This window comes from Carassius carassius, chromosome 12 (genome assembly GCF_963082965.1).
Source record: "Carassius carassius chromosome 12, fCarCar2.1, whole genome shotgun sequence".
Classification (NCBI taxonomy): domain Eukaryota; kingdom Metazoa; phylum Chordata; class Actinopteri; order Cypriniformes; family Cyprinidae; genus Carassius; species Carassius carassius.
Window position 1 is genome coordinate 10,324,725 of NC_081766.1, and position 14,007 is coordinate 10,338,731.

General features: G+C 36.0%; 1 protein-coding gene across 3 annotated transcripts; it reads left to right on the forward strand.

Annotated features, from left to right (window-relative positions):
* LOC132154168 (GTP-binding protein Di-Ras1-like) lies at window positions 1-13,518 on the forward strand. Of its 3 annotated transcripts, none has more exons than XM_059562775.1 (2): window positions 1-187; window positions 12,284-13,518. In XM_059562775.1, exon 2 carries the CDS (start codon window positions 12,305-12,307, stop codon window positions 12,899-12,901), a length of 597 nt encoding a protein of 198 aa, XP_059418758.1. In that variant the 5' UTR covers window positions 1-187; window positions 12,284-12,304; the 3' UTR covers window positions 12,902-13,518. The 3 variants fall into 3 exon arrangements, with proteins under 3 accessions (XP_059418758.1, XP_059418759.1, XP_059418757.1); XM_059562776.1 differs by having other exon boundaries at window positions 2-179; window positions 12,271-13,518; XM_059562774.1 differs by lacking the exon at window positions 1-187 and adding an exon at window positions 3,813-3,953 and having other exon boundaries at window positions 12,271-13,518.
* Window positions 13,519-14,007: the final 489 nt, after the last annotated feature.

Sequence of the window (14,007 nt, forward strand, 5' to 3'; positions counted from 1 at the left end):
TGTGTGTGTGAAAGAGAGAGATAGAGAGAGTGCTATACAGAGAGAGGGAGAGAGGACTGCCGTTGAGATTGGACTCTATCACGTCTTCATTATTAGTCTAAAATGCTTTAGTACCTGCCATTCATCTGTGCTGTCAGTCAAAGATCAGTCACGCGGGATATAGCCTACGTTAAGTTCAGGTAGGTGCGTCGAATCGCGCGCCGACGTATGAAATCAATTCATTCATTTAGTGCCTTTGGTATATTATGTCATTTTTATTTTATTTCTATTTATTTAACACAGCATGAGCAACCCGGACAAGCGTAACACAGATTTCTGTTAGACTTTGCCTGCTGAATACTTGCAGCATTTTCTGTATTGTGTGGAAATCATGCGTTAGCTGCACTGACCATAACTGTCATAGTAACGAAAACGGAAATGTGGAGAATGGAACACGATTCTTAATAAAACGTGGCTTTACCTACATTATAGCCGAAAGAAGGCATGTGAATCACGACCAGTGCTATGGAGGAGAGCCGCTTCTTTATGAATGAAACGGGCTGCGTATGATATGGTAATGCTGAACTCGTATAGTTTACTCATCTGTCCAACAACCGGCCACATGGTGATATATAATATATAAGATACATACGTGCAAACTGTCTGCAGTCTTAGAGACCGTGGAGATGTCCATTTACGCGCTAGTGGTTCCACAGTAGCCTATACATTTTTAAGTGTTTGATAAATGTACGAGTGTGTGCGACAAACAGTAAACCAGTATGCACAGGATCAGTCATCCATTTAATTGGAGATATATGTAAATTCATCTCACTTTGCACCATTAAAAAGGCCATTGAATGATACGGAGATTTTTGATGACTAAACGGCTGAACGTATAGTGGGCTACAGAGTCTGATTTGGTTGTGCAACGTGAACATTGAAAAAGAGGATTCCGCGCGCTGCTGACGTCGTCTTGCATGGATTATTAGTATAATAATATATCATCGCATAGAGCCAATGCATGGTAGTCTTGTTGCGGAACATGATGCAGGCTGCGCTCATAATGGAATCTAATGCAGCAATTTATATGAAGACTAATTCATAGGCGTGCATCAGTTTTTAGTATTGCACCAGAGGTAATAATAGAATGGACAAGCTGACTGAGAAAAGGCGAAGCACATTTCCAGTAACTTATGCTTTTATTAGTAACAGAAGTAGTAATGTTTAAATCCTTTTAGGCATCCTCAACTGGCCCACGGTGTAATAGAATTAAAAATTGTAAAATGTAGAATTTAAAATTAATTATTTGCTTATTAAAAAGTTTTGCAGATAAATAAATAAGCTGTACATTTAAGAAATGTTATAAAGCTTATGCACAATAACGTGAGATGACAACATAACTGATAATAAAAAGGTTTTGTTTCACATGGAGGGGGTGGCCCCTTATGGATTCCACCTTGATGACATCACACAGTCCTATCATGTAATAGAGTGCAACAGTTAAGTTATGTAAGTAAAATTGTATTCATTTTCACCTAAAGGAATCTGATTTTAATGTTAATGTATAAACCTTTACTGACAGACTTGTTGTGAGCTCAGAGTCTGTTAATTGATGGTGTATTATTTTGTTAAAGCCATTTTTCCTAGTCAGAGAATGGATGTAGAAACACAAATAAAGGAAAAGAACAAAACAAAAGATTTGGTGCAAAGCATTAGCAATTCACAAACGTAATGCATCCATGCCAGTAGATGTTACTATGAAGTCCAAAACTGCTGGTCCTGTTGGGACAAATAAGGCATAAACAAAACTTAGGATGTATCTGAAATCTCCCCCTCATACACTATTCCCTACATTACTCTGCAGTGGACACCATCTTCTCGCGAGATGCAAGAATTCACTCGTTGTAACCTTCACAGAGGTTGGGTATTCTTTAACAGAGAGGTTCTCAACTCTGACTCTCAAGGTCCACTTCCAGAGTTTAGCTCCAGCCTTGATCAAATGTACATGTCTGTAACTTTCTAGCAATCATGAAGACCTTGATTAAATTGTTCAGGTGTGTTGGATTAGAGCTAAAATACAAGAAAAATTTAGCTCAAGGGCCCCTGCTGTAGCAACTTACCTTTGAGTGTACATTGGTTGTATACTCACCACTGAGGTGCATTGTGGGATAATGTTAGATATGGATGTCCCCTCACTCTGTTAAGAGTGTTTAGCTGTATTGAGGGAGTCAAGTGTTATCCTGGTGTGTTTACTTTATTAGATCTGTTCGTCTTTATTAGAAATATATAGTGACAGATTGGTCTTTCTGCTACTGCTCTCTGAGAAAAACTCTTGAGATCAGGCAGAGACAGCCCTGCAAGAACTTATATTGAGCAAGGCACTTAAGGGCACAGCCTGGTTTGGATGTTACTAATGTTACTTAGTTGCCACAAACTGCTGTGCTTTAAACAAGGAACTTAATGTTTGTTTTCAGAGCAAACCATAGTATAGACTGTGTTAGAAATTAGAAGTGAAACAATACATCAAAATGATTTGATGCATCAATCAAATGACTAACAATAATATAATGATGCAACACTTTATTTTTCACAACTTTATTTTTGAAATGTAGCCTATTTTGCTACACAAAAGGTACATTTCCCCCCCTATTATTTGTATTTTTATATCAATTTAAAAACTATAATTTAATTTAAAGGTACACACACACACACACACACACACACACACACACACACACACACACACACATATATATATATATATATATATATATATATATATATATATATGTATGTATATATATATATATATATGTATGTATATATATATATATATGTATGTATATATATATACATAGAGAGAGAGAGATTTTCCCAATTGGGATGCAGAATTTGCAATTTTAAGGGAGTTAATGAAATATTCATGCATTATTTAACTGGATTTGTAATATCATAATATAGATTATGTCAATCACAGGATGTATCACAGGATGTTTTGAGGTATCAGCAAATATTGCCTTGCTTGCTGAATAAATCAATGTCAGATAATATTGTGGATGAACCCTTAACACCCTGTTAGAATAGAAATCTGTCTAAATCTGTGCTAAGTATTTTTCTTTTTACTTAAATATATTAAACATTTACCTGGAAGATAGCTCAAAGGGCAGAGATCAAGCCATGTGACTGCTTCACACTCATAAAGACTGCAATTATCCCTGAAAATTATGAAATGCGCATGATGAATTTATAATCATGCTCATTTGAGATTAACTGATTAAGTATATAAAATCATAGACATTTACCACCCACTTAACCTCACCAGTTAAGCCGAGAAAATTCCTGCCTAGATCTGTATTGTTATTAACAATTAATTCAAGGTATAGCAGTTAATGGAGAAAGGGGACTAAGCAACTGGACTAGCCGAAGGACAAATGCATGTTCATGTTCACAGCAAACCACAAGTCATTTGCAAACGATATTAAATCAATCAAGTATATTTGTGGAAGACAATTCATGAATTTGATTTATTTCCATATCTCCATAAGCCTCAGTATTAAGGTTTTAAGATGCATGTTGTCTGCCAGTGCATAGGCCAGACAGTATAAGGGATGAAGTAGAAAGACTCTCAAAAACACATTCATCTCAGTATAAAATGCAGTTTACAGTAGTCATTATCTAGTTCAAAGATCTCACATGATCTCTAATATATCAGACCTTCATGCACTCTTTTCTTGGACTGTGGCCTTGTATCGCAGCAGCTTTGCTTTGTGGTGTGAATGCATGCTGGGAGTTTTAAATCCTTTGAATTGGGTCACTGGAAGCACATCCAGCAGGCAGACGATGTAAAGCGCAATGATTAGCCTCTAAGCCCTGTGCACAGAGGAACAATTTGTTTGACGGACTGATCGACAAGAGCAAGATAGATGTTTCTTGCAGTGCTGGCAGAGACACAGTAAAACTGCAGGACACTTATGGTAAGGTAAAACGCAACAGAGTGATTAGCCAGTCAGCTGAAGCTGTCATGTATAGTCATTTGTTTTAAGTTCACGAGGTTAGAGAGTCACATTATGGTGTCAGGTATCTTATGTATTTGACTTTATTTATAGTTGCTGCTTGTTACCTTTTAATGATTTTAATGATGACTATTTTATTATTATATTTATATTTAAATAAAATAAATTATATTTATTTTATTTATTGATGTAGGATGTATTTCAAGGTATAGTTCACCCAAAAACTGAAAATTTGGAAATTGCTTACCCTCATGGTGTTCATATATGACTTTCTTCTGTGTAATACATGATGTAATACAAGTAATATAATATATTTTAAAGATCGTTTTTGTCCATACAATATACATTAATTCCAATATTATTTAAAACTTTGACTATAATTGTATGAACAAAAACAGTTGATTTTATTTGTATTGTTTTCGTTAGACAGAATTCAACTTTAAAATTTTAAGTGCACTATTACTTTAAGGTAGACTTTGGATTCTATCATGTCAGGTGTTTATTAAAGCGGTCATATGATGCGATTTCAATTTTTCCTTTCTCTTTGGAGTGTTACAAGCTCTTGGTGCATAAAAAAGATCTGTAAAGTTGCAAAGACTACAGTCTCAAATCCAAAGAGATATTATTTATCAAAGTTAAGACTCTGCCACGCCCCCTAAAACGGCTCATTTAAACACGCCCCCACATGTACATGTCACTATGTGGAAATTTTTGTGTAATGCTGCCCAAATGTTCACGCAAAGAATGGCAAAGTTTCAGTTAACTGCAGCCATGTCAGGGAGATACTGTGTGTATCTAGGCGAAAGCAAAAGGACATTATTTGGCCTTCCAAAATTAGATGCATTTAGGAATCTTTAAGATTACTTACAACAGAACAGCAACACTTTTTTTGGATGACCGTTTCGTGAACCTAGGAGAGGAGGTTATTCTGACTTTGCTACGACAATCTGGTTCTTCTGAATCAGCTACTGTAAGAATATTTTGTTATTACTTTAAGTATTTGCTGTTAATGTTCAAATGCTGAGTTTCGCGTGTGTGTGTGAGAGAGAGAGACAGGGTCACACAGTGGACTCAGCTGTCTTAACCGTCCATGGCTTGTGTAAAACTTTGACTTTGTAGAAAAAGACACATTTGAGAGAGGCGGGGCATAGAGGACCTACAATAATGTACAATATTTGAAAAATAATGTGTTTTTTGCAGAGGTGGAAAGTAACGAATTACATTTACTCGCGTTACTGTAATTGAGTAGCTTTTTTGTGTACTAATACTTTTTAAAGTAATTTTTAAAATCTGTAATTTTACTTTTACTTAAGTATATTTTGTTTAAAGTATTGTACTTCGCTACATTTTAAAACACATTAATTACTGAGTAAAAAAAATGAATAAATAAAATAAATCGCTCCCTGGAAACTACGTCAGTAAATAATGGGCAGGAGGGCAAACTGGCGCTAAAATCACAAGAAAGATGCAGACGGTCAAAACAGGCGTTAGTGGTGCAGACACCGCTGAAAACGAAACCCCGTCATATTCTGAAGTTGAACTCGAAGGAAATGAAGTGAACCCCTGGCCATATGTATGCTCTATTATGCAGTGTAAGCTGTACTTGCCTAGGAAGACCAGCAGCTTATAAAATCTCGACAAGACATCAACCCTTCGCAAGAATATAGAGGTAAGCTAAGTAATTGCATCATTGCATTGGTGGTTAAAATGAAGCTTTGACATTTTAGCAAGAGGTTTTGCATAAATTAGCCAAAAAGACAGTAGTGAGGAGTGTGCTATATATATCATCTGCGATAATATCATGTTTTTTGTTTTAATGATGTGCGCGCGCATTTATAGTGCGTTCTTTCACTGTGTCTCCTAAAGTGCATTTAGAATGATCACAAAATTTAAGATATAGGGGCAGAAAATTCACATATTTATATAATTTCATATATTAAATCAAAATCACACAAAGAATGCCGTCTTTTCCACCAAAAATCATCATGAATATATACATACATATATATATAACAGTTCAGTAAAAAAGTTAATTAAGAGACTTGCGTTCAGACACAATATTGCCTTTTTTAGCTCTATTTCTACAACAGAAAATAATTCCAAACACAGCCACCAAAGCACAGTTTTGCGTCTCTGAGCAACGTGACAGTGTTTCGTTTCTGAATGAATCAACCGTTTAAATGATTCGGTTCAGTCGCAATGACTCACTTATTAACAGTGACTTGCTGACACATATGGCCATTTTAATTTCACATTTAAAGTATCTTTTGATTTTTTAAAAATAATTAATTTCTTATCATTTCAAATGAGTATTCAACATTTTATGTCTTGTATATCAAAACATTATTCATGCATTTGTAACTGCAGGTTAAATGTATTCTTGTCCTGCACTAAACAGTGTAATACATCTAAATGCCACTTCCAATGAATCTTCTGCATTTCCTCTGCATTAAAAGATGAGTTTGTTGATACTGATTTGCCTGGTAACAGCCCAAATTTTTTATTATTCTAAATAACTGATTCCTTTAATTAAAAACAACTAGTTTGAGATTAATAGACCTATCACAGGGGTGTCAAACTCAGTTCCTGGAGGGCCATAGCCCTGCAGAGTTTAGTTCTAACCCTGCTCCAGCACACATATCATGTAGTTTTCAAATAAACCTAAATTATTAGATTAGCTGGATCAGGTGTGTTTAATTAGGGTTAAATCTAAACTGTGCAGGACTGTGGCCCTCCAGGAACTGAGTTTGACACCCTTGGCCTGTCCCATTATTGACTCCCTCCCACTGTTAAAATGTAACTAAGTAATTTTTACTCTGAGTAAATTTTAAATGAGCTACTTTTTACTTTTACTTGAGTTGATTTTTAGACTGGTACTTTTACTTGTACTTAAGTAAAATTTCATTAATGTAATGGTACTTTTACTTGAGTAGAATATTTTTGTACTCTTTCCACCTCTGGTTTTTTGAACATTAAAACGTCAACATATTCTGCTTCACCAAATACACAAAATAATGATCTTTAAAAAAGCATCATATGACCCTTTTTAATATGCTCTATAAGGTTAATTTTGCTGGCAGTATTTGCATAAATCATGATTTTTGACATGGAATGTATTGTATTGAAAATTCCCACAATTAATTAATAGAATCTGTTTAGTCCCAACTGACTGCTATAAAGGCGAGTGTTTGATTTAGTCAAGCCAGTATTTATTTACAACTCTGTTTTAGATCTAGACATTTTCTCATGCAAGGGCACAGCTGAATGAGTGGGTCTGGGCTAATCCAGCAACATTTGGTGCAGAGAGATGGCAGATGGTAAATGTGGTATTTTTAGGCTGTAGACCTGCTCCCCCTATGAGTCCACATTTTTGCTTCTATACTGTAAACACTGTATGATATAAAAAATCACACATCTCTGGCTTTAAGACCCAGCAGTGATTTAGTTAGGTAATTGCAACTTTTTATTTCACAGTTCTGGCTAATATACTTGAGGTTATATCTAACTGATGAGTCTTTTTGTTTCAGAATTGCACAATAACATTTGTATTGTGAGATAAGTCTTTTTTTATTTAATACAATTTTTTTTTTGAGATGTAAATTCAGAATTCATAGAATACAAGTCAGGACAGACAAGACAATAACAAGAGGATGAATAAATGGTGACAGAATTTTCACTTTTGGATGACCTATCCCTTTTAATTCCTTATATACAATTATTAAAAATCTTTTCTAGAATACTTTTTTTGTTTCATTATTGCAGTACATATGGATATTATATCTGAACAGCAACCAATAAAAAATAAATAAAACACTTTTATTTGCGCTTTTTACAAGAAAAAGGTAATGACATACAAAGTCATGCTTTTAATGGCACCAAGGCTATTTTTCCATTTCCGTAGCCCTCTCTTCCTATTTATCCCATTCTCCCTTTCTCTTTCAGTCTGTGCATGCAGTAACCAACAGGCTGTTCTGGTTTGATTTCTCAGAACACTGACATTTGTTTCAGACTCAGTGTGCACACAGCCTTTGAACACTAATGTGCCCATGCAGATGGCTCTCCATCTCCTCTCAGTGCCTTTAGGATGCAGTAAAGCGAGGTATATCTGAGAATAAGAGTAATTTCTGAACTGAAAATCCTTTTTTCTTCAATAGAATATTGGTATCCATGGGGATATGACTATGGAACTGCCATTTATGGCAGAGTGAAAGCCTGGTTTGACTGATAAAGAGAAAGCAGCTCTTTAGACAGTATATTATGCTGCAAAGCCTCTCACCCAGATTAGAGCAGACTCAGGCTAATGGACTGATGAGCGTCTTGTGGAATCCAATGCAGTGATTCACTTTAAAAGTCTGTTCTCACAGATCAAAAATAGCTTGGCGCATCTTATCTATCTATCTATCTATCTATCTATCTATCTATCTATCTATCTATCTATCTATCTATCTATACTACACTGAAACAATAGTGTGGAAGCAAAAATTTTACTCAGTAAATTTCACAATTACGAAGAATCAGCAAGTAGAATGATGAATTAAATGTGAAATTTTTGAAGCAGAAAATGCAAAATCTATCTATTTCGTTTACAAATTTTTTCAGTCACTTTTGCCCATTTTCTGAAACACTCTTAACATTCTCTAAACTGTAAGCGCATTTGTTACTTGTAACTGTTTTATGGGACGCCACAATTCTACTGTCTGCTAAATGTAGTAACCCTCCCAAAATGTGTAATAATTGCTTCAAAAACTAGCTTTTGTGTCAGACATTTTTAGATATAGAATTCTACTAGGAAATGGTTTACAGGAAAAAGGTCAGTTGGATGTTATTCCTGTAAAAAAAAAAATACATATTCAAATGTTTCTTCTTTACAATCTGCAATTCTGAATCCTGCTTGATACTCAGTTACACCTGAATTAAAATTCAGCAATTCGCACCCTGATTCGCAACCTTTTTCTTTTATAATAAGAAATTTAGAAGGAAAAGTATGTGATTTAAATTCTGTTACTACTACTACTATTACTACTACTAATAAATCCATAAATAATTGAATGACATCATTTAAAAAAGATTCCTTTTGGATCTAGAAAGTGTAACTTCTAGCAACAGGGGGTAAACCCAGACAAAATTGAAGTTTTTTTTAAAATAGCTCGTAAATAATTCTTTAGCTATTAGTATACATTATTCAGCGAGGCCTGTGATATCAGTAGAAAAGGAATGTTGTTCAAAACAACAGCAAATTAATACATATTGATTTAAGTCTATGAAGAACTTTTAATTTCTTTGGACTGACATGCACCAGTGATTCACTCACAATAAGCCCAGAAAGCAAATAGGGTCATTTGTCTATATACTGTTGTCTCTGTCTTCCGTATGCATGGCACTGGAGTGTGTAGTTTGCAAACAGAGCCTGCACTTCCATTTACTGTGATTGTTTTAGAGTATTTGGCACGGCGCCATTATGCTATTCAGCAAACATTACCTTTCGAATCCTAATGTCTGAGTGATATATTCAACATTCATTTCGGTAAAAGCAAGGTCATTCCCAAATCTGGCAGCATCAGCACATTGCTGTGAGAGAGCTTGGAAGAACCTTGAATAAGGGACATGCATTATAATCTCTCCTCGTGCCAAACTTAATCTCTAAGAGAGTTTGGCTGGAGTACCAAGATGCTGTGACAGCATTAATAAGCTCAGCAACTCTCCTGCCCATCCGTGAGGCACTTAAAGATAACACAGAACTCCAAGGGAGATCGACATCAATCATACCACAGAAACAAGGGTGACACCTATGAGGGGCACCAGCCTGTCAGATGCCTGAAATCCCTAGACCCTAGCATTGATCAAAGGCACCGTGTTCTCTTCTCATTGATTTGACAGCATGCAGAGTGTCAGAGAGAGCGGGAGAGGCACCAGGGCTTCTCTCAAATGAGAGCTTGACTGCTGTCTGGATTGCTGCACCCTGCCAAGCATGTCGCTATACTTTAAGCCCTGAGTGCAAATGGCCTGGTGTCATAATGCTGGATGAAAATCTGAAGCATTTTTGATGGGAAGCCAGTTTTCAAAAATGATTTTTTTTTCAAAAAAAAAATCAGCTTTTTAATTTTTTAAATCAGCTCAAGATTTATGAGACATATAATCATGCCTGCCACATACTAATATGGTTTCATATGAATAGTATACATGCTGCACATACCAGATTAATCTGTTCTTTTTGATGGAGTTCAGCAGAAACTTTGGTAGAACTGTGGTAGTTTCATTGCAGGAGTCTATCAGGATCACTCGGCTGCTGCGCTGTGTGAAATTGAGGTATTGATTACTGAGGTTGAAATCGGTGCAAAGCCTGGAAATTGTGTTCTTGCTTGCATCTGCATAATCTATACACAATTCGATGTGTGTTCTGCGTTTGTGGTCATCTGACACTGATGGATATGGTCTGTGTTTTGGCTAAATTATTCATGAGAACATTAAATTGCACAAATAAAAGCTTATTTAAAAAAAAAAATCTAAAACTTCTTTTACTCTTAGACACATACATAGTGCTTCAGTCTGAATGGGTGCTCAGGAGCAGAAACATGTTTAGTGTTATTGTTTTGGCTCTGAGGCAATAAATAATACACTACTATAAACTGCAGCAAAAGCAAGAGAGTGTCTGAGGGCAAAGCACAGATTCATTATGATGAGTTGCATTGTGATTTCATAATAGCATGATGGATGACAAGGCTTATATCTATTTCTTCAGAAAAGCCACTTGAGTCCTATCTAAAGGCAAAGCATCTCTAAACGTGTTTGTGTTTCATACCTGTAATTTTGTATTAGATAAATATCCAGTAAATACATTATGATCATGTTAAATGTTTAAAGCATAATGGATTTAAACAGGCAGACGTGTATAAAAATGTTTCTGTATATAGTACACTATGTGATCTGACATAATCACTGGCAATCAGAATAAATGTTATGTTTAATTTACAAATGTGAGGGTTTTTTCATAGGGAGTGGCTACTCATTGTTAGAAATAGAACCAAGCATTCAACAGTATGTTTGGTGACCGATGAAAAATATTGCTTGTCATTCCTGTCCTGTGTGTTATGCTTAACAATGTACTTTAGCATTTTACAATGTGATTTTAGGGGTCACAAGTGGGTCCTAGAGGATTTGCGGTTAAAAAAATTGTTCAAATTAACATATTTACTTAATGGTGCTGTATGTAGGTTTTTGACTAATAAGCATAAAAATACCATTTGTTTGCAGATATTTAAGAAACAAGCTAAGTTAAAATACTTGTTTTATCTGAAAAACAATGCTACAGTCAGTAAATCTCCTTTGAAAATGTGCATTCCAGTGTTGGGCCGAAATTTGCACCCTGCCAGATAATGCACCCTCTGGTAGGTTTAGCTGTAGGTGTGGGGGAGGGGTTAAGATTAGGGGTGGGGTTGGGATTAAGCAATCAGGTAGTGATTTCAAAGAGGGGGTGCATAATCTGGCAGGGGTGCAGAATTCGGCACAACACTGGGCCGGAATGGGTCTCTGTTTTAGTTTGTGAAACCCGCCCACTGCCAGTTTACCCAACCGTATTTCGGCACCCTGGGTTGCCAGTTGGTGGAAAACACAGTGAATTTAATTTTTATTCATCGTCAACTGCGCTCGTTCCTGTTGGTGTCTTCGTGTGCGTCAAGTCTGAGGAGGAGGGGCCGAGTGAAAAAAACCCTCTCCAATATTTTCTATTTGGACTGCAATACCTAGTACAACCACTCGGTGTCAATCCTACATACAGCACCTTTAAAATAAAAAAAAATATTTTTTTACGCATTGGTCATAAATCCTGAGATTAATTACAGTTATAGTAATTTATTTTACTAAGAGTTTTAGTGATTTAAAAATAAGAAATACTAAAACAAATAAATGTAGTTTTGTGGAAAAAGAAAAACATTTTTGTCAAATATGTTACATTTATATTTTTGTATTAACATGAATCAAATGAAATAATCTTAATATAAATGGGTACATGAAAATATATAGCCTTTATATTTTAGGAAGGGTGTCCTTAAACACTAAAAAAAATTTTCACGGCGTTGTAACAAAGATTGGTAACAAGTTCAATTCAATTGCTTGCCATTAATTTGTAACTGTTTGTGAAATTTGCTAGAGATTTCTGATTGAAAACTGATTCTACACCAAAATTGTTTTGGGGGTATATTTGGTGGTGCTTGAAATTAAAAAGATCCTGTTAAGGATAAACGATACACAATCATCTAAATGTTTCTTTTACCTCTATTAGGTCTAGAAAGCAGTGGTGCAACTGAAGGCCCAAGATGCCAGAGCAGAGCAACGACTACCGTGTGGTGGTGTTTGGCGCAGGGGGTGTAGGGAAGAGCTCACTGGTGCTCCGTTTTGTGAAAGGCACTTTCCGGGACACCTACATCCCAACGGTGGAGGACACGTACCGGCAGGTGATCAGCTGTGACAAGAGCGTCTGCACCCTGCAGATCACAGACACAACTGGCAGCCACCAGTTTCCCGCCATGCAGCGTCTGTCCATCTCCAAGGGTCACGCATTTATCCTGGTCTACTCCATCACTAGTAAGCAATCCCTGGAAGAATTAAAGCCCATATACCAGCAGATTCTCGCTATTAAAGGCAACATAGAGAACATCCCCATCATGCTCGTGGGAAACAAAAGTGATGAGACTCAACGGGAAGTGAAGACCGAAGATGGAGAGGCCCAGTCCAAGATCTGGAAGTGTGCTTTCATGGAGACCTCAGCTAAGACTAACCACAATGTCACTGAGCTTTTCCAGGAGCTTCTCAATTTAGAGAAGAAGAGGAACATGAGTTTGAACATCGATGGCAAGCGTTCTGGGAAGCAAAGCAGGGCTGACAAGCTGAAGGGGAAATGCAGCATCATGTAGAGGGCTTGTTAGAGCCTGAACTGGGATGTGGTGAGATAAAGTGAAGATACAGAGTGATGAAATAACAAAGGAAAGGAACCGAGGAGAGAAAAATGAGTGAAGATGGTGTTATTTGACATTTCATGCTTATTTCCGATAACAAGGATTTTACTCTAACATCTCAAATTTCATCCTTCTCCATCAGTCTTTAGCCTTTACAAGCACTGACCTGTTCATATTGCCTTGTCTGTTTCTATTGAAGAGCATGGCCACCTTCTCTCACATCTGAGAAATACTCAGATAGCAATCGATTCTTAAACAGCCCTTTTTGAGTTCATGATGAAATTTTTTATTAAATAGCTGCTCCTGCATGGCTAAAACAGAGTCAGGAATTAACTTAACTTTAAGCTTAGACTTTGCATAGTGACAACTAAAATTTAGTTTTGTTTATTCATTCAAACGTTCCTGTCAGGTTGAGGAAGTAGTGTCAGTATGAGATTATATGACAATATAGTCAAACCACCCTTTAATACTCTTTGTTGCAGGCTGTGTAAACCCACTTTTATTTGTTATCCTCATAACATTTTGATGATTACTTTTGCATGTCCTTAGTTATCTTAAATAATGCCAACAATATGTACAACTTTTGAAAATTATTACCTGCAGTTACATCAAGGCAGATCAAAAATCTGAAATCATATTTCATGCAGATGCACACATGCATATGTAAAACAGCAATTACTCATCACAATCATAATCTCTGGTATTCAGCTGCTTCAGTTTAATTCAATTCACTCATTGAGACCCTTCTGGCCTCCCTACTAATTTGGAGTGAGCCAGAATCTTCATCATCTTTTTTTATGTTTTTCGAGATAAACTGCTCATATTTTCAGTAAGTATAACTGGTATAATAACAAATGTTGCCCTCTTAAAGTCAATCAGGCAATTAGTGCATTTGCAGAAGGTGCATTTTGACAGCAAAACTAAATTGAGGCTTTCCTAACACAACCAAAGTCTTCTCACCCTGTTTATCAGAGACTAATGTGAACATTGATGAACAGATATAATATGGCTGATTTAATATAATCTGAAGTTATGATCTTTTATGATAACATTGAAACATTTTA

What these genes read in the sequence shown, in the direction of transcription:
- LOC132154168 (XM_059562775.1), top strand. Translation starts at nt 12,305, where the DNA reads ATGCCAGAGCAGAGCAACGACTACCGTGTGGTGGTGTTTGGCGCAGGG.